Source organism: Palaemon carinicauda, chromosome 27, assembly GCF_036898095.1.
Source record: "Palaemon carinicauda isolate YSFRI2023 chromosome 27, ASM3689809v2, whole genome shotgun sequence".
Classification (NCBI taxonomy): domain Eukaryota; kingdom Metazoa; phylum Arthropoda; class Malacostraca; order Decapoda; family Palaemonidae; genus Palaemon; species Palaemon carinicauda.
Window position 1 is genome coordinate 78,626,995 of NC_090751.1, and position 27,410 is coordinate 78,654,404.

General features: G+C 42.8%; 3 protein-coding genes across 3 annotated transcripts; all 3 read right to left on the reverse strand.

Moving 5' to 3' along the window:
• Positions 1–327: 327 nt before the first annotated feature.
• Positions 328–1,146, reverse strand: LOC137620984 (uncharacterized). Its single transcript, XM_068351426.1, has 2 exons — positions 870–1,146; positions 328–818 (listed from the first exon to the last, which is right to left on the reverse strand). Exons 1-2 carry the CDS (start codon positions 1,144–1,146, stop codon positions 328–330), a joined length of 768 nt encoding a protein of 255 aa, XP_068207527.1.
• Positions 1,147–7,208: 6,062 nt separating this feature from the next.
• Positions 7,209–8,501, reverse strand: LOC137620986 (uncharacterized). Its single transcript, XM_068351427.1, has one exon. The coding sequence runs from the start codon at positions 8,499–8,501 to the stop codon at positions 7,209–7,211; it is 1,293 nt and encodes a 430-aa protein (XP_068207528.1).
• Positions 8,502–14,440: 5,939 nt separating this feature from the next.
• Positions 14,441–15,733, reverse strand: LOC137620987 (uncharacterized). Its single transcript, XM_068351428.1, has one exon. It carries the CDS (start codon positions 15,731–15,733, stop codon positions 14,441–14,443), a length of 1,293 nt encoding a protein of 430 aa, XP_068207529.1.
• Between the last annotated feature and the right edge of the window lie 11,677 nt (positions 15,734–27,410).

Consider the following 27,410-nt stretch of genomic DNA (forward strand, 5'->3'; position numbering starts at 1 on the left):
GAAGTAATCGTTCCATCAAATCTCGCTGCTTCGCAGCAGCCTTTCTCAATGAGCGTGCGGAATGTCCTTGTGCTCCCGTTGTCTCTGATTCTACGTCACTTTCACTCATCTCACTTACCGTATTGTTATCACTATTTGCGTCACTATCTAAGACCTCTGTGGCTGGTTGTCGAGATGTCGTAGCCTGAACCATCTCCTGATTGTCCCCAGACGTCTCAACGATCCCTGACAGTCCTGCTGGGGAACTGTACGCACCCTTCTCTTCAACGTCGCCATCGTCTTATCCAACACCATCATCGTCATCAGAGGGGGCAATTTCCAGGGGAACTAGGTGGCTAACAGCTCGCAGGGACTCGACATCCTCGGATAACACCTTGCTAAACGCACGACTCCGTCGTCGTCAAGATATGTCTCCACGAAACGTCCAAGGGTCCACGTAGCCCTTTTTTGATTGTCTTGTTTGACCAGCACGATGTCTCCAGGGTGCAGCTTGGAAGGTTCCCCAGATCGACAATTGTGTTTGGCTCTCAGGGCACTCAAATACTCTTTTCTCCTCTCTCGGAAGGCTTTCAAAGAGTCTGTCAGCTTCATATAACGATCACGGAGCCTCCGGGAAATGAAGGTTGCATTGAGGTGGGCATCTGGCAAGATCGGTGCCTTGAGGTTGATTGGGCTTCCTCTCACTAAATGGGAGGGGGTAAGGACCTCATCCTCGCACTTATCGCCGCTGTACATTAGAGTCCTGTTATTAACCACCGCCTCGGTCTCCTTCACTAATGTTAGTACGTGGGCGTCCGGCAGGTACTTCTTCCCGGGGGCTATCTGGAGGACACGATTTGTCACTCAGATTAGGCGAACGAAGAACCCACCTTTCCAAGGTGCACGGGTTGTCTGAAAACTCCATTCAATTCCAGTTTTCCTCATTAACTGCTGGACTTCATCCTCTTCATAAAGTCCCTGAAGGAGGTTGCTGGCAGTCTTGAACGTTTGATGATTTTCAGATGTGATGAAAGACGGAGCACCGTGGGTAGCACAAAAACGACGTAAGGGTAAGAAAAATTCCTCCGCTTCAAGGGAGGGGCAGAAATCGAGGTACACGGCCCTGCTGGCCATGCAAGTCACGATCAGTATGTAGCCTGGCTGCATTTCAGTCTGTATGGCCGCTGTGTGGTTCACTCCGACTGCTGTAAAGGGCTTCGTTGGGTTGATCCTTTCCTTCGGTAAGGGGTTTGTGGTGGCTGTTTCAACAGTAGCTGGAAGGCTAGCACGCATTTAGACACTGCCGCACGGTTTGCCTCGCAATGGAACGTAGGTCTGGCGACCAGCTTTTCTGTTGAAAGATACCCATTAGTGTATTCACACCACAATGTAAATGCAAACTATGCAAATATCTTAGATAGGCCCTAACTAAGTGCCCTTTGGCTGGCAAAAGAATCAAATGTTTCATTTCCTCTACTTGGGACACTCGTCCCCTAGTGCAAATTAACTTATTATCTAACACTAGATTTAATTCTCTGACAAAATTAGTAACTTCACGAGGGGGTCTGACTCCACCCTCCAAGTAAGCATAAACTGTAGGCAAATAATGTTTTTGCTCTAATTGAACAACAATACTGAACGGATGCCGTTTTAATTTGGCAAATTTTAGGATTATCCTAGTAACTCTCAATAAGAATCAGAACTATTTCCCTCAGTAGAATTTCCCATATCTCTCCTGGTGGAACAGGTCTTATTTCCTCCCTCATTTCTTGTACCGCCACCACTACGGTTCTTTCATTGGTTGGATCGTCCTCCTTGTAAGGAATAGGCTCTCCCGTGGTCCTTACGAACTCTGGACAATTCCGCCAAAGAGTGTTTTGTAGCAATTGTTGCGTTGTTGCTCCTCTGGACAGGACATCAGCAGGATTCTGTTTGCTTGGGACATGGCTTAGGCTGAAACGGCAAACCTGATGGAGAAAAACAATCTCTGCCACTCTGTCATATATAAACACATTTTTGTTGTCCTTGGTATCGGGAGATGCTACCCATGCCAACGTGACCTTACTGTCGGTCCACATGACTATCTCTCGTGGCTCTATCAGCCCTTTGAGTGTCCTGCCTAATCTACATCCTAACAACAATGCTAATAGTTCTAGCTTGGGAATTGTCAACTTGTTCATCCCCTTTGGAGTGATCCTCATTTTACTAGTGAGAAGGCTTACTTGATTGCAATTGTCCCTAGTATATGCTACTGCGCCGTATACCTTACTGCTGGCATCGGTGAATACATGGAGCTCTAAACCTTTCTTGCCTACCGCTCTTGGAAATATGATGTTGCTTACCACTTTCATTTCACACAACAACTCACTTGCTTCTCTAGCTTTCTCTCTCTTTAACGCGTCATCCCAACCTACTTTATCCTCCCGAAGTCGTTGGAGGAAATGCTTTCCTCGAACAGATGATGGGCTTATCAAGCCTAGAGGATCATAAATGGAGACCAACATGGAAAGTACCCTATGCTTCGTAGGTACCCATCCCTCCCCCAATTCACTGATTCTCTTACTCTCTTTCACACACAATTGGTCGACGTCTCGGGCCCATCGCAGCCCAAGTACGTTCACATTCACCTGCTCACTCCACTGCTTCTCGCTATCGAAGGCTAAGTTATTGGACGCCCACCCTTCTAAAGGCATACCAGCCCCTTTTAAGATCTTGTTGACAGATTCATGCTCCTGCCTCATGCTCTCTACATCCTCGAAAGTACTAAGATAATTATCTACGTAAAAAGACTTCGCCAAATCTGGCCTACATTCCCTTTCGAAATGACAATTTAAAACTTGTTGCAACAAAAACGGAAAACAGACTCGCCGTGATGCCGAACACCACGACTCTAAACGCGAAGGTGAGCGCTCGACCTGCTACCTCGCGCCACATAAATCGTGTGTATTTGGCATCTCGGGGATCTAACAAGACACGGTGGAAGGCCTTGCTGATATCGGCTATCATGCCATATTCGTTCAATCTGAACCTAATAAGCAAATGCTATGCTAATTATACTAGATTGGGGCCGGGTCAGAGGCATTCATTCAACGATTTATGACCCTTAGATTTTGCTGAGGCATTAAACACGATTCTGAGGGGGGTCGTGCGGCTATCTTTCTTAATTCCAAAATGTGGCATGTAATACCCTTCAATCTTGGGTTCCTTTACTTCTGATATAAAGCCTGCTTCTAGATACTTATTTATCACTCCCTGATACTGATCAAAATATTCCCTGTCCTTCCTGAACTTAGTTTGCAACAATTCTAACTGCGCTACAGCGTTTCGATAGTTCGTATCTGGCCTAGCATCCGACCCGAATGGTAGGCTAACCTGATATCCCTCAGGCTTCTTTAAGACACTTTGCGACACCTTTCGCATGGCTTCCACTTCGCGAACAGTATATTGCTCTGATGGGGCGATGTCAACACGGTCCAAATGCCACCATTCATCTACGTCAAACTGGTTTGGTTCACTCGTAATTCTACAGACACTGAGCGTTTTCACATGTTCGATCTTTTTTCCTTCCAATAGCCACTGCGGCACTTTCCCATATGGCGACATACCATTATGAGTCAGGAAAAGACTTATCCCATCAACTTTCTCGATGCCTATGATGAAGTAGCTAAAATAATCGGCACCCACTAAAATGAGGACTTTTTCAACTCATCGGACTTATTCTCTGGATTGGCCAACGTGACTCCCTTACTAAACAGATGCTGTCTTAACTTGTACATAACCAGCGTTATGTAATGGGACGTCAATATTCTCGTGTGCCAGCAGCTTCATTCGTACTACTCTTCTTCCTATCTCTACCCTGCAGCTTACAACTTCATATTGTCCACTTATTTCTGCGGTGCCAAGCGGAGCTACCACCGGTAGGCCTAATTGCCTCATGATTTTCGCGGATATGAAGCTTTTTTTGGCTTCCCGTATCGAGAAATAAGCGGACTCGCTTACTACCTTGCTCATGATTGATTTCGGCCAGAGCCGTTGGCAAGATTGTACATGGGAGGTCTACGTTGGAGATCTGTGCGATTTTTGCACTTTTGCACTGTTTGGATTCCACTTTATCTTTAGATGGATGAGCGGCAGTTTCGTGCTGTCAAGGCGTCGCATTTACTACGGGGCGGGATGTTGTAGACTGACTACTACTATTACTTTGGGCTGAAGTGGAGGGAACTGATTGCGGGCGTTTTCCCACATTATAATTATCACAAATGGCTGTGTTGTGGTTTCCATTACAATTCTTACAAGAGTTAGGGACGGGACACTTATCACTTCGATGACCAAACTTAGTGCAAGTTACACATAGTCCCTTCTTTAGCAAAATGCGACATCTGGCAGTCACGTCAGTTACTTGGCGGCATCCATGAGGCGGGTGCCGTTCGTTACAAAATGGAAAAGAATTATTCTAAACTGATTTCGACTTCACTCTAACACTGACGTCTACTCTCTTGTCAGGTTCAAGTTTATCTCCTCGTTGCAAGGCATTGTCCTCGAGCATTCTAATAATGAAATCGATGGCATCGAAAAATTAATCTAGCCTATAGTCACACTTTCTCAGATGCTCAACTAATTTCCTCTAGAGCTTCCCTTTTGACAACTTTTGATTAATGAGGCTCATGACAATACCATGGCCTATATCGTTACTACTTAGCTTCTTGATCTGCTCAATTATGATTGTTAATTCAAAACGAAACCTTTTCAGCTCTCCAGGATCTAAGGAGGGTACAAAGATATTAACCAACTTTCTGTGCAGAATTATGAGTGTCTGATGGACATTACCATATTGTTTGTCTAAGAGATCCAACGCTATCCTATAGTTCGCGGTGGTTACACTTAGGGATTTTACGATCCTAAGCGGATCCCTGCCTAAAGTCCCCAACAGATATGTGAATTTAGATACATCATCCAAATCTGCTCTTCGATCCACATGTATCGTAAAGAGCTCTCGATATGAAGCATATTCCTGCACTTCCCCTTCAAACGTGGGGAGAGGCAGCGGTTTCAATCTGGGGAGGGAAACATTCCCCGTCGAAGTGACTTTCACTCTATCAATTCGATTATACAGAAGGGTAGAAGCTTGCGTAGCTTCTCCTAATGTGTGCCTGATTCGGGCTTCTAAACCAGGTTCTAGTTTAACAGATTGTTTCTTGTACAGCTCTCTTAGCTGTCTTTCCTCCTCTTGCAATTGCGTGACTAGATTTTGGTACACGGATTCAGAGTTGGTCTTAACTAACGCACGCTGAGTTTCAACCAGTAAGTCTAGTATGAGGGCCATCGATGCCTCGATGTATACGATCGTGGCCACCGCCATTTTGACTGGCTTTACTCTATTTCGGGGGCTTCGGCAAACTAGGAAGGAACAGAATTAGGTTTAAGTTACGAAGAACCGGGCACAAAAGACTAGAGTCACACGCGGTCGGTCGCACAACGGGACACTGAGGGCTTTGTTTAGTCTCTCCCTCTATCTCCTATTAGGGTTACTCTAAAGACCATACCTCATTGAATTTCCTTTCAAGCTCTGGAAAGCACTTGTCATCCGGTTCGAAGGACCAAATGTCGTGAATTTTCTCCGACTTATTGGAATTAATGATTCTAGGCCCGATGGAATAGGCTGATGACAAGACCTTGAAGAGATTTGCTTTCCAAAACTATTCAGGATTCAATAAAATATGATCACAATTTTCAAGTTTATTACACAAATAATCATTTATTTGATAGAGAAATACCACACAATGACACTTTAAGCTAATTTAGAAATAGAACTGTCACCCTTAGGGGGTCTGCAACATGTGCTCATGAAACACAGAGTCCACGTTGGACAAAATAAGACTAAGTTTTTGTAATTACAACAATTATTCCCTGGTAAATCATATACCAAGGTCCATAGGCGTATTCTGATGCATAAAACTAATCCCCAGTCCCTGGGATGACAATTTTACAGATCGATACAAAGTTATATACAAAACTCAAAAAAGGAACCGACCTGGTATCACGGTGGCTTGGAGACGGAGACACTAACAATATAGTTTAACTTTCTGGGTTGGATGTTTAGGCAGGAATGAACGAGCGTCGTGCTGTACAGCTCTAAGGAAAACTATGATCTCCCGCGCTAACTAAAGTGTCCTTGTGAGATTCGAGGGAACTCATACATTATTTATTCAATAAGGGGTTTGATAAAGCTTCTTTATCGACCACAAGACAGAGAAACAATCAAAGTCTTACTTCAGATCAAAGGGTAAACTTAATAGTTCGGCTGAAGGCCATAATTTGCCGTAATACAACAAGCTGGAGAGTCCTTGGCTCTAAACATATACATCGATATTTTTGTTGTGGTAAACCAGTACAATATCATTTTTGTAATTCGTAAATAATAAATACTTTGTCTCTCTGACACCCGCTCCTTCCCAACCAGGTGGTTGAAATTTATGCCACAATACCGTCACATATTGGACAACACTCATTCGCAGAAAGACCCACAATTTCTTCCAATCTTACCCCAATTGAATGCAACGTTCGTGGAGTTAAATGGCGGGGATTTCGAATGATCAGTTAGAAACTCCCGACATCCTCCACACCCGAAATAAAGGGGCGGTGAAACGTGGTTACTCCTCGGGGGAGGAGTAACCACTCCAAGACTCTGCTAGGCTCGTTGCGTAGCGCTCCACAACGACTCTAACTGAGTACACACAATATACATCAACAGAAATATTACCCTGGGGCAATCAACTCTTACAAGTGTACACACAGAATGGCAATGCAGAAAAAAAATGTACCCAGACATATAATACATACATGAATCAATAAATAGAAATGCAAGTAGGCAATGTGCCTGCAATAATATCTCAAATAAGCAATGTATACATGTACAATCATAAATTGAATAAACTTTTTCATACATATTAAATCATAAGGCAATCTGTCCTTAATCGATCAAGGGAATTACCCTTCCCACACTGCCACACCTTGGCAATTACTCTAGGGGAAACAAGCGGGGGGGGGGGGTGCTGGTTCTGTACAATGCTCAACTTGTATGTACGGGAGAGACCCTCCCATCCCGGTACTCTACACCAGACGCACTTCCAACCTCTGTGGATTCAAACTCACCTACACTTACTTCTTTCCACCCTCCCTACCTACCAGAAGGGACTCTCCCATTTTCATTTACTGTTTGTAGTTATGAGTTATATGTCCTCATTTTGAAGTAATCGTTCCATCAAATCTCGCTGCTTCGCAGCAGCCTTTCTCAATGAGCGTGCGGAACGTCCTTTTGCGCCCGTTGTCTCTGATTCTACGTCACTTTCACTCATCTCACTTACCGTATTGTTATCACTATTTGCGTCACTACCTAAGACCTCTGTGGCTGGTTGTCGAGATGTGGTAGCCTTAACCATCTCCTGGTTGTCCCTAGACGTTTCAACGATCCCTGGCATTCCTGCTGGCAAACTGTACGCAAACTCGTCTTCGACGTCGCCATCGTCTTCTCCAACACCATCATCGTCATCCGAGGGGGCAATTTCCAGGGGAACCAGGTGGCTAACAGCTCGCAGGGACACGACATCCTCGAATAGCACCTTGGCTGAACGCACGACTCCGTCGTCGTCAGAATATGACTCCACAACACGTCCAAGTGTCCACGTAGCCCTTTTTTGATTGTCTTGCTTGACCAGCATGACGTCTCCGGGGTGCAGCTTGGAAGGTTCCCCAGATCGACAGTCGTGTCTGGCTCTCAAGGCACTCAAATACTCTTTTCTCTTCTTCTCTCGGAAGGCTTCCAAAGAGTCTGTCAGCTTCATATAATGATCACGGAGCTTTCGGGAAGTGAAGGTTACATTAAGGTGGTCGTCTGGCAAGATCGGTGCCTTGAGGTTGATTGGGCTTCCTCTCACTAAATGGGAGGGGGTAAGGACCTCATCCTCGCACCTGTCGCTGCTGTACATTAGAGTCCTGTTACTAACCACCGCCTCGGCCTCCTTCACTAATGTTAGTACATGGGCGTCCAGCAGGTACTTCTTCCCGAGGGCTATCTGGAGGACACGTTTTGTCACTCTGATTAGGCAAACGAAGAACCCACCATTCCAAGGTGCACAAGGCGTCTGAAAACACCATTCAATTCCAGTTTTCCTCAGGAACTGCTGGACTTCATCCTCTTCATAAAGTCCCTGAAGGAGGTTGCTGGCAGTCTTGAACGTTTGATGATTATCAGATGTGACGAAAAAAGGAGCACCGTGGGTAGCACAAAAACGACGTAAGGCTAAGACAAAATCCTCCGCTTCCAGGGAGGGGCAGAAATCGAGGTACACAGCCCTGCTGGCCATGCAAGTCACGATCAGTATGTAGCCTGGCCGCGTTTCAGTCTGCATGGCCGCTATGTGGTCCACTCCGACTGCTGTAAAGGGCTTCGTTAGGTTGATCCTTCCCTTCGGTAGGGGGGTGGTGGGGGCTGTCTCAAGAGGGGCTGGAAGGCTAGCACGCATTTTGGACACTGCCGCACGGTTTGCCTCGCAATGGAACGTAGGCCCGGCGACCAGCTTTTCAGTCGAAAGATACCCATTAGTGTATTCACACCACAATGTAAATGCAAACTATGCAAATATCTTAGATAGGCCCTAACTAAGTGCTCTTTGGCTGGCAAAAGAATCAAATGTTTCATTTCCTCTACTTGGGACACTCGTCCCCTAGTGCAAATTAACTTATTATCTAACACTATATTTAATTCTCTGACAAAATTAGTAACTTCACGAGGGGGTCTGACTCCACCCTCCAAGTAAGCATAAACTGTAGGCAAATAATGTTTTTGCTCTAATTGAACAACAATACTGAACGGATGCCGTTTTAATTTGGCAAATTTTAGGATTATCCTAGTAACTCTCAATAAGAATCAGAACTATTTCCCTCAGTAGAATTTCCCATATCTCTCCTGGTGGAACAGGTCTTATTTCCTCCCTCATTTCTTGTACCGCCACCACTACGGTTCTCTCATTGGTTGGATCGTCCTCCTTGTAAGGAATAGGCTCTCCCGTGGTCCTTAGGAACTCTGGACCATTCCGCCAAAGAGTGTTTCGTAGCAATTGTTGCGTTGTTGCTCCTCTGGACAGGACATCAGCAGGATTCTGTTTGCTTGGGACATGGCTTAGGCTGAAACGGTACCCCCTGATGAAAAAAAAACAATCTCCGCCACTCTATTAGATATGAACACATTTTTGTTGTCCTTGGCATCCGGAGATACTACCCATGCCAACGTGACCTTACTGTCGGTCCACATGACTATCTCTCGTGGCTCTATCAGCCCTTTGAGTGTCCTGGCTAATCTACAGCCTAACAACAATGCTAATAGTCCTAGCTTGGGAATTGTCAACTTGTTCATCCCCTTTGGAGTGATCCTTATTTTACTAGTGAGTAGGCTTACTTGATTGCAATTGTCCCTAGTATATGCTACTGCGCCATATACCTTACTGCTGGCATCGGTGAATAAATGAAGCTCTAAACCTTTCTTGCCTACCGCTCTTGGAAATGTGATGTTGCTTACCGCTTCCAATTCACACAACAACTCACTCGCTTCTCTAGCTTTTTCTCTCTTTAACACATCATCCCAACCTACGTTATCCTCCCGAAGTCGTTGGAGGAAAAGCTTTCCTCGAACAAATAATGGGCTTATCAAGCCCAGAGAATCATAAATGGAGACCAACATGGAAAGTACCCTATGCTTCGTATGTACCCACCCCTCCCCCAATTCACTGATTCTCTTACTCTCTTTCACACACAATTGGTCGACGTCTCGGGCCCATCGCAGCCCAAGTACGTTCACATTCACCTGCTCACTCCACTGCTTCTCGCTATCGAAGGCTAAGTTATTGGACGCCCACCCTTCTAAAGGCATACCAGCCCCTTTTAAGATCTTGTTGACAGATTCATGCTCCTGCCTCATGCTCTCTACATCCTCGAAAGTACTAAGATAATTATCTACGTAAAAAGACTTCGCCAAATCTGGCCTACATTCCCTTTCGAAATGACAATTTAGAACTTGTTGCAACAAAAACGGAAAACAGACTCGCCGTGATGCCGAACACCACGACTCTAAACGCGAAGGTGAGCGCTTGACCTGCTACCTCGTGCCACATAAATCGTGTGTATTTGTCATCTCGGGGATCTAACAAGACACGGTGGAAGGCCTTGCTGATATCGGCTATCATGCCATATTCGTTCAATCTGAACCTTATAAGCAAATGATATGCTAATTATACTAGATTGGGGCCGGGTCAGAGGCATTCATTCAACGATTTATGACCCTTAGATTTTGCTGAGGCATTAAACACGATTCTGAGGGGGGTCGTGCGGCTATCTTTCTTAATTCCAAAATGTGGCATGTAATACCCTTCAATCTTGGGTTCCTTTACTTCTGATATAAAGCCTGCTTCTAGATACTTATTTATCACTCCCTGATACTGATCAAAATATTCCCTGTCCTTCCTGAACTTAGTTTGCAACAATTCTAACTGCGCTACAGCGTTTCGATAGTTCGTATCTGGCCTAGCATCCGACCCGAATGGTAGGCTAACCTGATATCCCTCAGGCTTCTTTAAGACACTTTGCGACACCTTTCGCATGGCTTCCACTTCGCGAACAGTATATTGCTCTGATGGGGCGATGTCAACACGGTCCAAATGCCACCATTCATCTACGTCAAACTGGTTTGCTTCACTCGCAATTCTACAGACACTGAGCGTTTTCACATGTTCGATCTTTTTTCCTTCCAATAGCCACTGCGGCACTTTCCCATATGGCGACATACCATTATGAGTCAGGAAAAGACTTATCCCATCAACTTTCTCGATGCCTATGATGAAGTAGCTAAAATAATCGGCACCCACTAAAATGTGGACTTTTTCAACTCATCGGACTTATTCTCTGAATTGGCCAACGTGACTCCCTTACTAAACAGATGCTGTCTTAACTTGTACATAACCAGCGTTATGTAATGGGACGTCAATATTCTCGTGTGCCAGCAGCTTCATTCGTACTACTCTTCTTCCTATCTCTACCCTGCAGCTTACAACTTCATATTGTCCGCTTATTTCTATGGTGCCAAGCGGAGCTACCACCGGTAGGCCTAATTGCCTCATGATTTTCGCGGATATGAAGCTTTTTTTGGCTTCCCGTATCGAGAAATAAGCGGACTCGCTTACTACCTTGCTCATGATTGATTTCGGCCAGAGCCGTTGGCAAGATTGTACATGGGAGGTCTACGTTGGAGATCTGTGCGATTTTTGCACTTTTGCACTGTTTGGATTCCACTTTATCTTTAGATGGATGAGCGGCAGTTTCGTGCTGTCAAGGCGTCGCATTTACTACGGGGCGGGATGTTGTAGACTGACTACTACTATTACTTTGGGCTGAAGTGGAAGGAACTGATTGCGGGCGTTTTCCCACATTATAATTATCACAAATGGCTGTGTTGTGGTTTCCATTACAATTCTTACAAGAGTTAGGGACGGGACACTTATCACTTCGATGACCAAACTTAGTGCAAGTGAAACATAGGCCCTTCTTTAGCAAAATGCGACATCTGACAGTCACGTCAGTTACTTGGCGGCATCCATGAGGCGGGTGCCGTTCGTTACAAAATGGACAAGAATTATTTTAAACTGATTTCGACTTCACTCTAACACTGACGTCTATTCTCTTGTCAGGTTCAAGTTTATCTCCTCGTTGCAAGGCATTGTCCTCGAGCATTCTAATAATGAAATCGATGGCATCGAAAAATTAATCTAGCCTATAGTCACACTTTCTCAGATGCTCAACTAATTTCCTCTAGAGCTTCCCTTTTGACAACTTTTGATTAATGAGGCTCATGACAATACCATGGCCTATATCGTTACTACTTAGCTTCTTGATCTGCTCAATTATGATTGTTAATTCAAAACGAAACCTTTTCAGCTCTCCAGGATCTAAGGAGGGTACAAAGATATTAACCAACTTTCTGTGCAGAATTATGAGTGTCTGATGGACATTACCATATTGTTTGTCTAAGAGATCCAACGCTATCCTATAGTTCGCGGTGGTTACACTTAGGGATTTTACGATCCTAAGCGGATCCCTGCCTAAAGTCCCCAACAGATATGTGAATTTAGATACATCATCCAAATCTGCTCTTCGATCCACATGTATCGTAAAGAGCTCTCGATATGAAGCATATTCCTGCACTTCCCCTTCAAACGTGGGGAGAGGCAGCGGTTTCAATCTGGGGAGGGAAACATTCCCCGTCGAAGTGACTTTCACTCTATCAATTCGATTATACAGAAGGGTAGAAGCTTGCGTAGCTTCTCCTAATGTGTGCCTGATTCGGGCTTCTAAACCAGGTTCTAGTTTAACAGATTGTTTCTTGTACAGCTCTCTTAGCTGTCTTTCCTCCTCTTGCAATTGCGTGACTAGATTTTGGTACACGGATTCAGAGTTGGTCTTAACTAACGCACGCTGAGTTTCAACCAGTAAGTCTAGTATGAGGGCCATCGATGCCTCGATGTATACGATCGTGGCCACCGCCATTTTGACTGGCTTTACTCTATTTCGGGGGCTTCGGCAAACTAGGAAGGAACAGAATTAGGTTTAAGTTACGAAGAACCGGGCACAAAAGACTAGAGTCACACGCGGTCGGTCGCACAACGGGACACTGAGGGCTTTGTTTAGTCTCTCCCTCTATCTCCTATTAGGGTTACTCTAAAGACCATACCTCATTGAATTTCCTTTCAAGCTCTGGAAAGCACTTGTCATCCGGTTCGAAGGACCAAATGTCGTGAATTTTCTCCGACTTATTGGAATTAATGATTCTAGGCCCGATGGAATAGGCTGATGACAAGACCTTGAAGAGATTTGCTTTCCAAAACTATTCAGGATTCAATAAAATATGATCACAATTTTCAAGTTTATTACACAAATAATCATTTATTTGATAGAGAAATACCACACAATGACACTTTAAGCTAATTTAGAAATAGAACTGTCACCCTTAGGAGGTCTGCAACATGTGCTCATGAAACACAGAGTCCACGTTGGACAAAATAAGACTAAGTTTTTGTAATTACAACAATTATTCCCTGGTAAATCATATACCAAGGTCCATAGGCGTATTCTGATGCATAAAACTAATCCCCAGTCCCTGGGATGACAATTTTACAGATCGATACAAAGTTATATACAAAACTCAAAAAAGGAACCGACCTGGTATCACGGTGGCTTGGAGACGGAGACACTAACAATATAGTTTAACTTTCTGGGTTGGATGTTTAGGCAGGAATGAACGAGCGTCGTGCTGTACAGCTCTGAGGAAAACTATGATCTCCCGCGCTAACTAAAGTGTCCTTGTGAGATTCGAGGGAACTCATACATTATTTATTCAATAAGGGGTTTGATAAAGCTTCTTTATCGACCACAAGACAGAGAAACAATCAAAGTCTTACTTCAGATCAAAGGGTAAACTTAATAGTTCGGCTGAAGGCCATAATTTGCCGTAATACAACAAGCTGGAGAGTCCTTGGCTCTAAACATATACATCGATATTTTTGTTGTGGTAAACCAGTACAATATCATTTTTGTAATTCGTAAATAATAAATACTTTGTCTCTCTGACACCCGCTCCTTCCCAACCAGGTGGTTGAAATTTATGCCACAATACCGTCACATATTGGACAACACTCATTCGCAGAAAGACCCACAATTTCTTCCAATCTTACCCCAATTTAATGCAACGTTCGTGGAGTTAAATGGCGGGGATTTCGAATGATCAGTTAGAAACTCCCGACATCCTCCACACCCGAAATGAAGGGGCGATGAAACGTGGTTACTCCTCGGGGGAGGAGTAACCACTCCAAGACTCTGCTAGGCTCGTTGCGTAGCGCTCCACAACGACTCTAACTGAGTACACACAATATACATCAACAGAAATATTACCCTGGGGCAATCAACTCTTACAAGTGTACACACAGAATGGCAATGCAGAAAAAAAATGTACTCAGACATATAATACATACATGAATCAATAAATAGAAATGCAAGTAGGCAATGTGCCTGCAATAATATCTCAAATAAGCAATGTATACATGTACAATCATAAATTGAATAAACTTTTTCATACATATTAAATCATAAGGCAATCTGTCCTTAATCGATCAAGGGAATTACCCTTCCCACACTGCCACACCTTGGCAATTACTCTAGGGGAAACAAGCGGGGGGGGGGGGTGCTGGTTCTGTACAATGCTCAACTTGTATGTACGGGAGAGACCCTCCCATCCCGGTACTCTACACCAGACGCACTTCCAACCTCTGTGGATTCAAACTCACCTACACTTACTTCTTTCCACCCTCCCTACCTACCAGAAGGGACTCTCCCATTTTCATTTACTGTTTGTAGTTATGAGTTATATGTCCTCATTTTGAAGTAATCGTTCCATCAAATCTCGCTGCTTCGCAGCAGCCTTTCTCAGTGAGCGTGCGGAACGTCCTTTTGCGCCCGTTGTCTCTGATTCTACGTCACTTTCACTCATCTCACTTACCGTATTGTTATCACTATTTGCGTCACTACCTAAGACCTCTGTGGCTGGTTGTCGAGATGTGGTAGCCTTAACCATCTCCTGGTTGTCCCTAGACGTTTCAACGATCCCTGGCATTCCTGCTGGCAAACTGTACGCAAACTCGTCTTTGACGTCGCCATCGTCTTCTCCAACACCATCATCGTCATCCGAGGGGGCAATTTCCAGGGGAACCAGGTGGCTAACAGCTCGCAGGGACACGACATCCTCGAATAGCACCTTGGCTGAACGCACGACTCCGTCGTCGTCAGAATATGACTCCACGACACGTCCAAGTGTCCACGTAGCCCTTTTTTGATTGTCTTGCTTGACCAGCATGACGTCTCCGGGGTGCAGCTTGGAAGGTTCCCCAGATCGACAGTCGTGTCTGGCTCTCAAGGCACTCAAATACTCTTTTCTCTTCTTCTCTCGGAAGGCTTCCAAAGAGTCTGTCAGCTTCATATAATGATCACGGAGCTTTCGGGAAGTGAAGGTTACATTAAGGTGGTCGTCTGGCAAGATCGGTGCCTTGAGGTTGATTGGGCTTCCTCTCACTAAATGGGAGGGGGTAAGGACCTCATCCTCGCACCTGTCGCTGCTGTACATTAGAGTCCTGTTACTAACCACCGCCTCGGCCTCCTTCACTAATGTTAGTACATGGGCGTCCAGCAGGTACTTCTTCCCGAGGGCTATCTGGAGGACACGTTTTGTCACTCTGATTAGGCAAACGAAGAACCCACCATTCCAAGGTGCACAAGGCGTCTGAAAACGCCATTCAATTCCAGTTTTCCTCAGGAACTGCTGGACTTCATCCTCTTCATAAAGTCCCTGAAGGAGGTTGCTGGCAGTCTTGAACGTTTGATGATTATCAGATGTGACGAAAAAAGGAGCACCGTGGGTAGCACAAAAACGACGTAAGGCTAAGACAAAATCCTCCGCTTCCAGGGAGGGGCAGAAATCGAGGTACACAGCCCTGCTGGCCATGCAAGTCACGATCAGTATGTAGCCTGGCCGCGTTTCAGTCTGTATGGCCGCTATGTGGTCCACTCCGACTGCTGTAAAGGGCTTCGTTAGGTTGATCCTTCCCTTCGGTAGGGGGGTGGTGGGGGCTGTCTCAAGAGGGGCTGGAAATCTAGCACGCATTTTGGACACTGCCGCACGGTTTGCCTCGCAATGGAACGTAGGCCCGGCGACCAGCTTTTCAGTCGAAAGATACCCATTAGTGTATTCACACCACAATGTAAATGCAAACTATGCAAATATCTTAGATAGGCCCTAACTAAGTGCCCTTTGGCTGGCAAAAGAATCAAATGTTTCATTTCCTCTACTTGGGACACTCGTCCCCTAGTGCAAATTAACTTATTATCTAACACTAGATTTAATTCTCTGACAAAATTAGTAACTTCACGAGGGGGTCTGACTCCACCCTCCAAGTAAGCATAAACTGTAGGCAAATAATGTTTTTGCTCTAATTGAACAACAATACTGAACGGATGCCGTTTTAATTTGGCAAATTTTAGGATTATCCTAGTAACTCTCAATAAGAATCAGAACTATTTCCCTCAGTAGAATTTCCCATATCTCTCCTGGTGGAACAGGTCTTATTTCCTCCCTCATTTCTTGTACCGCCACCACTACGGTTCTTTCATTGGTTGGATCGTCCTCCTTGTAAGGAATAGGCTCTCCCGTGGTCCTTAGGAACTCTGGACCATTCCGCCAAAGAGTGTTTCGTAGCAATTGTTGCGTTGTTGCTCCTCTGGACAGGACATCAGCAGGATTCTGTTTGCTTGGGACATGGCTTAGGCTGAAACGGCACCCCCTGATGAAAAAAAAAACAATTTCCGCCACTCTATTAGATATGAACACATTTTTGTTGTCCTTGGCATCCGGAGATACTACTCATGCCAACGTGACCTTACTGTCGGTCCACATGACTATCTCTCGTGGCTCTATCAGCCCTTTGAGTGTCCTGGCTAATCTACAGCCTAACAACAATGCTAATAGTCCTAGCTTGGGAATTGTCAACTTGTTCATCCCCTTTGGAGTGATCCTTATTTTACTAGTGAGTAGGCTTACTTGATTGCAATTGTCCCTAGTATATGCTACTGCGCCATATACCTTACTGCTGGCATCGGTGAATAAATGAAGCTCTAAACCTTTCTTGCCTACCGCTCTTGGAAATGTGATGTTGCTTACCGCTTCCAATTCACACAACAACTCACTCGCTTCTCTAGCTTTTTCTCTCTTTAACACATCATCCCAACCTACGTTATCCTCCCGAAGTCGTTGGAGGAAAAGCTTTCCTCGAACAAATAATGGGCTTATCAAGCCCAGAGAATCATAAATGAAGACCAACATGGAAAGTACCTTATGCTACGTAGGTACCCACCCCTCCCCCAATTCACTGATTCTCTTACTCTCTTTCACACACAATTGGTCGACGTCTCGGGCCCATCGCAGCCCAAGTACGTTCACATTCACCTGCTCACTCCACTGCTTCTCGCTATCGAAGGCTAAGTTATTGGACGCCCACCCTTCTAAAGGCATACCAGCCCCTTTTAAGATCTTGTTGACAGATTCATGCTCCTGCCTCATGCTCTCTACATCCTTGAAAGTACTAAGATAATTATATACGTAAATGGACTTCGCCAAATCTGGCCTACCTTCCCTCTCGAAATGACAATTTAGAACTTGTTGCAACAAAAAGAAAAAACAGACTCACCGTGATGCCGAACACCACGACTCTAAAGGCGAAGGTGAGCGCTCGACCTGCTACCTCGCGCCACAGAAGTCGTGTGTATTTGGCATCACGGGGATCTAACAAGACATGGTGGAAGGCCTTGCTGATGTCGGCTATCATGCCATATTCGTTCAATATGAACCTTATAAGCAAATGATATGCTAATTCTACTAGATTGGGGCAGGGTCAGAGGCATTCATTCAATGATTTATGACCCTTAGATTTTGCTGAGGCATTAAACACGATTCTGAGGGGGGTCGTGCGGCTATCTTTCTTAATTCCAAAATGTGGCATGTAATACTCTTCAATCTTGGGTTCCTTTACTTCTGATATAAAGCCTGCTTCTAGATACTTATTTATCACTCCCTGATATTGATCAAAATATTCCCTGTCCTTCCTGAACTTAGTTTGCAACAATTCTAACTGCGCTACAGTGTTTCGATAGTTCGTATCTGGCCTAGCATCCGACCCGAATGGTAGGCTAACCTGATATCCCTCAGGCTTCTTTACGACACTTTGCGACACCTTCCGCATGGCTTCCGCTTCGTGAACAGTATATTGCTCTGAGGGGGCGATGTCAACACGGTCCAAATGCCACCATTCATCTACGTCAAACTGGTTTGGTTCACTCGCAATTCTACAAACACTGAGCGTTTTCACATGTTCGATCTTTTTTCCTTCCAATAGCCACTGCGGCACTTTCCCATATGGCGACATACCATTATGGGTCAGGAAAAGACTTATCCCATCAACTTTCTTGATACGTATGATGAAGTAGCTAAAATAATCAGCCCCAACTAAAATGTGGACTTTTTCAACTCATTTGACTTATTCTCTGGATCGGTCAACGTGACTCCCTTACTCAACAGATGCTGTCTAACTTGTACATAACTAGAGTTATGTATTGGGACGTCAATGTTCTCGTGTGCTACCAGCTTCATTCGTACTACTCTTCTTCTTATCTCTACCCTACAGCTTACTACTTCATATTGTCCGCTTATTTCTGCGGAGCCAAACGGAGCTATGTTCAACGCTACACTTCCTACCACCGGTATGCCTAATTGCCTCACAGTTTTCGCAGATATGAAGCTTTTTTGGCTTCCCGTATCAAGAAATAAGCGGACTCGCTTACTACCTTGCTTATGATTGATTTCAGCCATAGCCCTTGGCAAGATTGTACATATGAGGTCTACGTTGGACATCTGTGTGATCTTTGCACTTTTGCACTGTTTGGATTCCACTTTATCTTTAGATGGACGGGAGGCAGTTTAGTGCTGTCAAGATGTCGCATTTACTACGGGGCGGGATGTTGTAGACTGACTACTACTACTACTTGGGGCTGAAGTGGAGGGAACTGATTGCGGTCATTTTCCCGCATTATAATTATCACAAATGGCTGTGTTGTGGTTACCATTACAATTCTTACAAGAGTTAGAGACGGGACACTAATCACTTCGATGACCAAACTTAGTGCAATTAAAAAACAGGCCCTTCTTTAGCAAAATGCGACATCTGGCAGCCACGTCAGTAACTTGGCGGCATCCGTGAGGCGGGTGCCGTTCGTTACAAAAGGGACAAGAATAATTCTATACTGGTTTCGACTTCGCTCTTACACTGACGTCTACTCTCTTGTCAGGTTCAAGTTTATCTCCTCGTTGCAAGGCATCGACCTCGAGCATTCTAATAATGAAATGGATCGCATCGAAGAATTCATCTAGCGTATAGTCACACTTTCTCAGATGCTCAACTAATTTCCTGTAGAGCTTCCCTTCTGACAACTTTTGATCAATGAGGCTCATGACAATACCATGGCCTATATATTACTACTTAGCTTCTTGATCTGCTCAATTATGATTGTTAATTCAAAACGAAACCTTTTCAACTCTACAGGATCTAAGGAGCGTACAAAGATATTAACCAACTTTCTGTGCAGAATTACGAGTGTCTGATGGACATTACCATATTGTTTGTCTAAGAGATCCACCGCTATCCTATAGTTCACGGCGGTTACACTTAGGGATTTTACGATCCTAAGCGGATCCCTGCCTAAAGTCCCCAACAGATATGTGAATTTAGATACATCATCCAAATCTGCTCTTCGATCCACATGTATTGTAAAGAGCTCTCGATATGAAGCATATTCCTTCACTTCCCCTTCAAACGTGGGTAGAGGCAGCGGTTTCAATCTGGGGAGGGAAACAATCCACGTCAAAGGTACTTTCACTCTATCAATTCGATTATAAAGAAGGGTAGAAGCTCGCGTAGCTTCTCCTAATGTGTGCCTGATTCGGGCTTCTAAACCAGGTTCTAGTTTAACAGATTTTTTTTTGTACAGCTCTCTTAGCTGTCATTCCTCCTCTTGCAATTGCGTGACCAGATTCTGGTGCACAGATTCAGAGTAGGTCTCAACTAACGCAAGCTGCGTTTCAACCAGTAAGGTTACTCTGAGGCCCATCGATGCCTCGATGTGTACGATCGTGGCCACCGCCATTTTGCCTGGCTTTACTCTATTTCGGGGGCTTCGGCAAACTAGGAAGGAACAGAATTAGGTTTAAGTTACGAAGATGGGGGCACAAAAAACTAGAGGCACACACGGTCGGTTGCACATCGGGACACTGAGGGCTGTGTTTAGTCTCTCCTTCTCTCTCCTATTAGGGTTACCCTAAAGATCATAACTCATTAAGTTTCCTTTCAAGCTCTGGAAAGCACGTGTCATCCGGTTCGAAGGACCAAATGTCGTGAATTTTCTCCGACTTATTGAAATTAATGATTCTAGGCCCGATGGAATGGGCTGATGACAAGACCTTGAAGAGATTTGCTTTCCAAAACTATTCAGGATTCAATAAAATATGATCACAATTTTCAAGTTTACTACAAAAATAATCATTTGATAGAAAAATAACACACAATGACACTTTAAGCTAATTGAAAAATAGAACTGTCACTCTTAGGTGGTCTGCAACATGTGTTAATGAAACACAGAGTCCACGTTGGACTAAATAAGACTAAGTTTTCGTAACTACAACAATTTTTCCTTGGTGAATCACATACCAAGGTCCACAGGCGTATTCTGATGCATAAAACTAATCCCTAGTTCCAGGGATGACAATTTTACAGATCGATACAAAGTTATATACAAAACTCACAAAAGGAACAGACCTGGTATTACGGTGGCTTGGAACCAGAGACGGAGAGACTAACAATATAGTTTAACTTTCTGCATTGGATGTTCAGGCAGGAATGAATGAGCGTCGTGCTGGACAGCTCCGAGGAAAACTACGAAATCCCGCACTAACTAAAGTGTCCTTGTGAGATGCTAGAGAACTCTTACGTTATCTATTCAATAAGGGGTTTAATAAAGCTTCTTTATCGCCCGCAAGACAGAGGAACAATCAAAGTGTTACTTTTGATCAAAGGGTAAACTTAATAGTTCGGCTGAAGGACATAAATTGCCGTAATCCAACAAGCTAGAGATTCCTTGGCTCTAAACATATACATCAATATTTTTGTCGTGGTAAACCAGTACAATATTATTTTTGTAATTCGTAAATAATAAATACTTTATCTCTCTGACACCCGCACCTTCCCACCAGGTGGTTGAAATTTATGCCACGATACCATCGCATTTTGGACAACATTCATTCGCAGGAATGCCCGAGAGATCTTCCAATCTTACCCCAATTCAACGCAACGTTCGTGGAGTTAAATGGTGGGGATTTTGAATGATCAGTTCGAAACTCCCTACATCTATCCTCCTATCACCCAGAGCTTTCTTCACTCCATCCATCCACCCAAACCTTGGCCTTCCTTTTGTACTTCTCCATCAACTCTTGCATTTATCACCTTCTTTAGCAGTCAGCCCTTTTCCATTCTCTCAACATGGCCAAACCACCTCAACACATTCACATCCACTCTAGCAGCCAACTAATTTCTTACACCCGTTCTCACCCTCACCACTTCGTTGCTAACCCTATCTAATCGAGATACACCAGCCATACTCCTTAGACACTTCATCTCAAACACATTCAATTTCTTTTTCTCCATCACTTTCATTCCACATATTCAATTTCTGGGTCTCCATCACTTTCATTCCCCACAACTCCGATCCATACATCACAGTTGGTACAATCACTTTCTCATACAGAACTCTCTTTACATTCATGCCCATTCCTCTATTTTTTTACTACTCCCTTAACTTCCCCCCAAACCTTTGCAACCTTCATTCACTCTCTCACGTACATCTGCTTCCACTCCACCATTTGCTGCATCAACAGACCCCAAGTACTTAAACTGATCTACCTCCTCAAGTAACTCTTCATTCAACATGACATTCAACTTTGCACCACCTTCCCTTCTCGTACATCTCATAACCTTACTATTACCCACATTAACTCTCAACTTCCTTCTCTCACCAACCCTTCCAAATTCTGTCACTAATTGGCCAAGCTTCTCTTCTGTGGCTTCAACCATTACAGTATCATCCGCAAACAACAACTGATTTACCTTCGATTCATGGTAATTCTCGTCTACCAGTTTTAATCCTCGTCCAAGCAATCGTGCATTCACCTCTCTCACCATTCCATCAACATACAAGTTAAACAACCACGGCGACATCACACATCCCTGTCTCAGCCCCACTCTCACCGGAAACCAATCACTCACTTCATTTCATATCCTAACATATGCTTTACTATCTTTGTAGAAACTTTTCACTGCTTGCAACAACCTTCCACCAACTCCATATAACCACATCACATTCCACATTGCTTCCCTATCAACTCTATCATACGCTTTCTCAGATCCATATACCCAACATACACCTCCTTACCTTTTGCTAAATATTTCTCGCATATCTCCCTAATTGTAAAAATCTGATTCATACTACCCCTACCTCTTCTAAAACCACACTGTACTAAGATTACATTCTCTGTTTTATCCTTAATCCTATTAATCATTACTCTACCAAACACTTTTCCAAATACACTCAACAAACTAATACCTCTTGAATTACAATGCTCATGCACATCTCCCTCACCTTTATCTAGTCGTACAATACATGCACAAACCTAATCTACTGGTACCATTGAAAATGTAAAACACATATAAAAATAATCTAACCAACCATTCAAGTACAGTCACACCCCCTTCTTTCAAGATCTCAGCTCTCATACCATCCATACCAGATGCTTTTCCTACTCTCGTTTCATCTAGTGCTCTCCTCACTTCCTCTATTGTAATCTCTCTGTCATTCTCATCTCCCATCACTGGCACCTCAACACCTGCAACAACAATTATATCTGCCTCCCTATTATCCTAACATTCAGTAAACTTTCAAAATATTCCGTCCATTGATACGGTATTATTATTGTGTGTATTTTAAAGAATTTTTCTATATACCCTTTACACAATATATAAAAAAGTACAAAAAGTGTACAGAACCTAACAAACCCACCTAACCTAACCTAGAAGTTTCCATGTCACAAACCCAATATAATGCCCTTTGTTATATCACTTCACTCACGCTACGGTAACGCTAGTACTATTACGATAACATTATATATAATGGTTCTTGTTTCGTCATTATCTCGCTTCGCTCCCATGAAAATAAAACATCAAGCTCGTTTGTACTGGCAAGCGGTAATGTTGAGCTGCGCACGCTAACATTAGTAATGTTACGCTAACATTATCAACATTAAATATAATGGTTCTTGTTCCTCACTTACGATCACAGGGAAATAAAACATCACCCTCGTATGCATTGGCAATTGGTAATGCTGAGCTTTGCACTCTAACAAAATATGATAAAACTAACACATTAAAGTTAAAGAAATTAATGGCTAATGGCTTACTTTTATGACCGTGACGTCGTAACTTAGGGGTCACGGGGGGTGTTGTGACTGAGTCTGTGGTATCTTAAGTTTTTTGGCTTTGATTAGCACTGCACATGGAACACTGTAAAAGTTGGTATATTACATTACGTGATTTAAGAACATTATCAACATTGGAATACACCAAAATAGTTTCAAGTATAGATTACTAAACCAGTTACAATTTTTTAATACTTAGATCGTAAATTACGCAAAATACGACACTTGAACTAACAAAGACCTGACTTGGGCAAAGGTTTCCTCGGAAAAGGGCTAGTTGGAAGGTGATGATTTGTAAATATTAACCTCCCTGTGCAAACTTTACATACGTATGGGTTCGTGATTGGCTAACGGAAAAGCAACGGAGTCTAGAGAGTAAACATGAATGAACAGAATGGAAAACTTGTCCAAAGCAAGTATTTATGTGAAATATGGGAGTGAAAAGGTAATAACAAAAAGTATAAAAGTAATATATGAAGATAAAATGATATATATGACAAATAATATTTGATGGGTATATAAAATGAGGTGATTTTATAAGGTACCGGATATTAAAACGAGTAATACTGGGGTCGAACGTACTATGTATACGAGGCTATTATATAACTCAAGTAATAGACTTGAACAGAGCTGGTAAAGAGACAAACGGTTACATTTCACGATTAGAGAAGAAGAAATGCTATTGGTGGGGGAAAAGTCTCTGTGCAGGGAGGCGGGGCTTTTGCGCAGAGTCAAAACCTGCTATGCACAAACGTATGTACAAATGATATGTTAACAATTGATCTACATTACACGTTGGCAGCACTGGTTACTGTATTTTTTCAAGAGACATGGTCTTTGCAACGGCGGCTCCAAAGTTTATTCAGCTATACTGTTTTGTATTTTCCTCCGTTTATTATACATTCAAGAAGGTAATGTATAGAGAAGAAAAGGCTTGTTTTACGATTATATATCGTTTCCCCGGTATGTTTTCCTCACTCAAAACCCTGAGTTCCCAATAGGGGCCCCCATTATCGTAGGATATATATATATATATATATATATATATATATATATATATATATATATATATATATATATATATATATATATATATATATATATATATATATATATATATATATATATCTGAAACTATTCATTTATGACGGGAACGAGTGTCATTTCCGAAGAGCGTAATTTTTTCTATAAGAAAAAGTAGTTTTTTTCCTAGGTTACATTATCCTGTAATACACTAACTAAAATAATACCCTGATTTCAAACAGAGTATATGTTTTCCTGTAGTAAATAACTTGATTTGACGAAATTTGACCTTCATTTCAACCGCAAAACAACAGAACAACCCACCGACTTGCTTTAAATGTCTGGACTGGTTACTGTTATTATGGATGAAATGAAGATGAAAACTGGTTGAATCACGTTATTTTTTTTACAGGAAAACATATTTTTTCTGTTAAAATGGTTAAATATGATTTCTTTTATTATATAAATTTTGTTAAAATAGTTAAATATAATGACTTGTTCAAATTCGGTGTCACTTCACTCACTTATGCACCGCGAACAGTAACATTAGCAACGTTACCAACGGTACACAGCATTACCAACGTTACGGTGGTACACATCGTTACCAACTCTACGGTGGAATTACTAACGTTAGTAATGGTACGGTATTATTATCGTGTGTATTTTAAAGAATTTTTCCATATACCCTTTACACAATATATAGAAAAGTACAAAAATGGTACAGATCCTAACAATCCCTCCTAACCTAACCTAGAAGTTCCCATGTCACAAACCCAATATAATGCCCTTTGTTATATCACTTCATTCACGTTACGCTAACGTTAGTACTGTTACGATAACATTATATATAATGGTTCTTTTTTTTCTATTACCTCGCTTTGCTCACATGAAAATAAAAAACCAAGCTCGTATGTACTGGCAAGCGGTAATGTTGAGCTGCACACGCTAACATTAGTAATGTTATGCTAACGTTAGCACTTACGATCACAGGAAAATAAAACATCACCATGCTATGCATTTACAATCGGTAATGCTGAGCTTTGCACTCTAACAAAATATAACAATACTAACACATTAAAGTTAAAGAAATTAACGGATTTTGAGCGAAGCGAGAAATCTATTTTTGGGTGAGATGGCCATGACGTCTTAATGAAAGGTTCCTTTAATATCTTCCCAAGGGTATATATGACTACAGTGATATTCCCAGAGAATCAAACTAAAGGTTTCACTTCTGCCGCGAGTACCCCTAAGATTACTCTCAAGGGTATCGTATTTAATCAGGGGACGTATTCGAGGGGGATACGTGGCAGAATTAGAAGGGTAGCCGCAATAGAGGTTACCCTTGTTCCCCTACTACAATCGTATCACAACCGCGCCAACTCCCTCTAGCGGTCATTCCTTGTAGCGTTGAGCATGATGCTACAGATACAGTAGTTCAGGAAGGGAAACCGTGAAGATCTTTTCATATAAAAGAAGGGTGGGTCCATCAGTACGTCATGGCCATCTCACCCAAAAATAGATTTTTCACTTCGCTCAAAATCCGTTTTTTGGGCTCAAGCCATGACGTCCAGATGGAAGCATACAGAGAATTAATGTATCTGTGAATTTTCATCAGTGCCTTAACCTTGGGACAATATTTCTACGGCCAAAAGGGCCAATTGAGACAAATAACGTTACCGTTAAACGTCGTTATCACTAAGCATAACAATGTTAGTGCTTCCTGCCCCCTGCAGGGAAGAGTCATTTTTAGACGTTAGAAATGGGGCCTCAAGTTAGCATATATTGTATGAACAAACATAAGTATACAGTGAGAATACAAACGGTCTCAATACTTGTATATATTGCGGAACCAAAATCAGTGTCCTCATCCGTTGTTTGTAAGCATTCAACGAAATGAGAAATACTTACATGAGTAAGTCAAGGAACTCTTGCATTTTAAACATGCAATTGTTGGGCGAATTAGGATGTATCTGCATTTTAATAAACATTTATTCCTAATAAATGACTACATGCCAGATTAATGTAGCATGATATGGAAATTATACAAGAGACATACACAGAAATTAATGTTCCCTTTTTTGAAAGGGGAAAATTGATGAGTGTCACTCTCAGACTGAAGAAAAACTCTTTTAACAAGACTTTTCTTTTTAATGTCTGTACATGAAATAGTCTAACAATAATGTGTACTATGTACACACGGCACTAGTGGCATCCGTATAATTTCACACCTGAGATTCTGAACAGATTTGGTGTTACCATGGCAACACTTACTCAAAGGGAGGTCAAACAAAAAATGCTGACCCCTTCTCCTTTTAATTGATAGTCCCAAATGTGGCCCTCATCCATGATAGGGCCACTATTTCACTAACTCTAGCCCCAGAGGCTATAGCGAACCGAAAAATAACCTTTTTGGGCTGAAGCCATGTCGTCCTGATGGAAGTTCCTAAAGGGTAGCTTCCTTGGGTATATATAACTACGGCGATATTCCCAGAGAATTTACCTTAAGGTACCCAGAATTTTAACTCCTGGAGCGAATATTTATAATAAAAGAACCAGGGATATCGCGAAATATCAGAGGACGTATTCTTGACACGCCGCATAGCAATCTGCACTCACAACAGAGTTAACACTTCGAAGGGGCAATTGGCAAGAAAACGAAAACAAGAAAGAAAGGAGAGCCGCTTCGCAAGGAATCTCTCCTCTCCCGTTTTGTAAGCGTGCATTGCGCCACTCATGGCGCCATCTGTATTCCTTTTTGCTTAGCTCAACAACTGTTTTTCCCTGTGTTTTCTCGCAATTCTTGGATTATTTCAACGTTATAATGCTTTCTCCAACTTCTTCTGCTTCTGATAAGTTGAGTATTATTTCTTTTATGTATAAATGTAAGTTCTTGGTAATTTCAAAAGTGATTCGATAGTGATATCGTTGATACAAGAGCTGTTGCCTACCGGAGGCGTCCTGGATGCTGTCGCTCGCTATGTATGAGTTATTTAGTTAGCCAGAGCGACGTTCCCGGCTGTTTTGCTTTAATAATTTTAGCTATTCAGCGTTACATAGGTTTTCTTTATATGATGCTTTTAGTATTTCCATTTTGGTGAAGGATTTGCCGATTCTGGCCTACGCTAGACTTTGTAGCCTAGTCGTTTGGCGCTAGTACTTTCCTGCATGATATTCAGATTTCCGAGTGTTT

Excerpts from the sequence above, each read along its gene's own strand:
- LOC137620986 (XM_068351427.1), bottom strand. The coding sequence starts at position 8,501 with ATGCGTGCTAGCCTTCCAGCCCCTCTTGAGACAGCCCCCACCACCCCC.
- LOC137620984 (XM_068351426.1), bottom strand. The coding sequence starts at position 1,146 with ATGCAGCCAGGCTACATACTGATCGTGACTTGCATGGCCAGCAGGGCC. Across the intron at positions 819-869 it reads AACCCGTGCACCTTGGAAAG|CCCCCGGGAAGAAGTACCTG; the intron begins GTGGGTTCTTCG and ends TCCTCCAGATAG.
- LOC137620987 (XM_068351428.1), bottom strand. The coding sequence starts at position 15,733 with ATGCGTGCTAGATTTCCAGCCCCTCTTGAGACAGCCCCCACCACCCCC.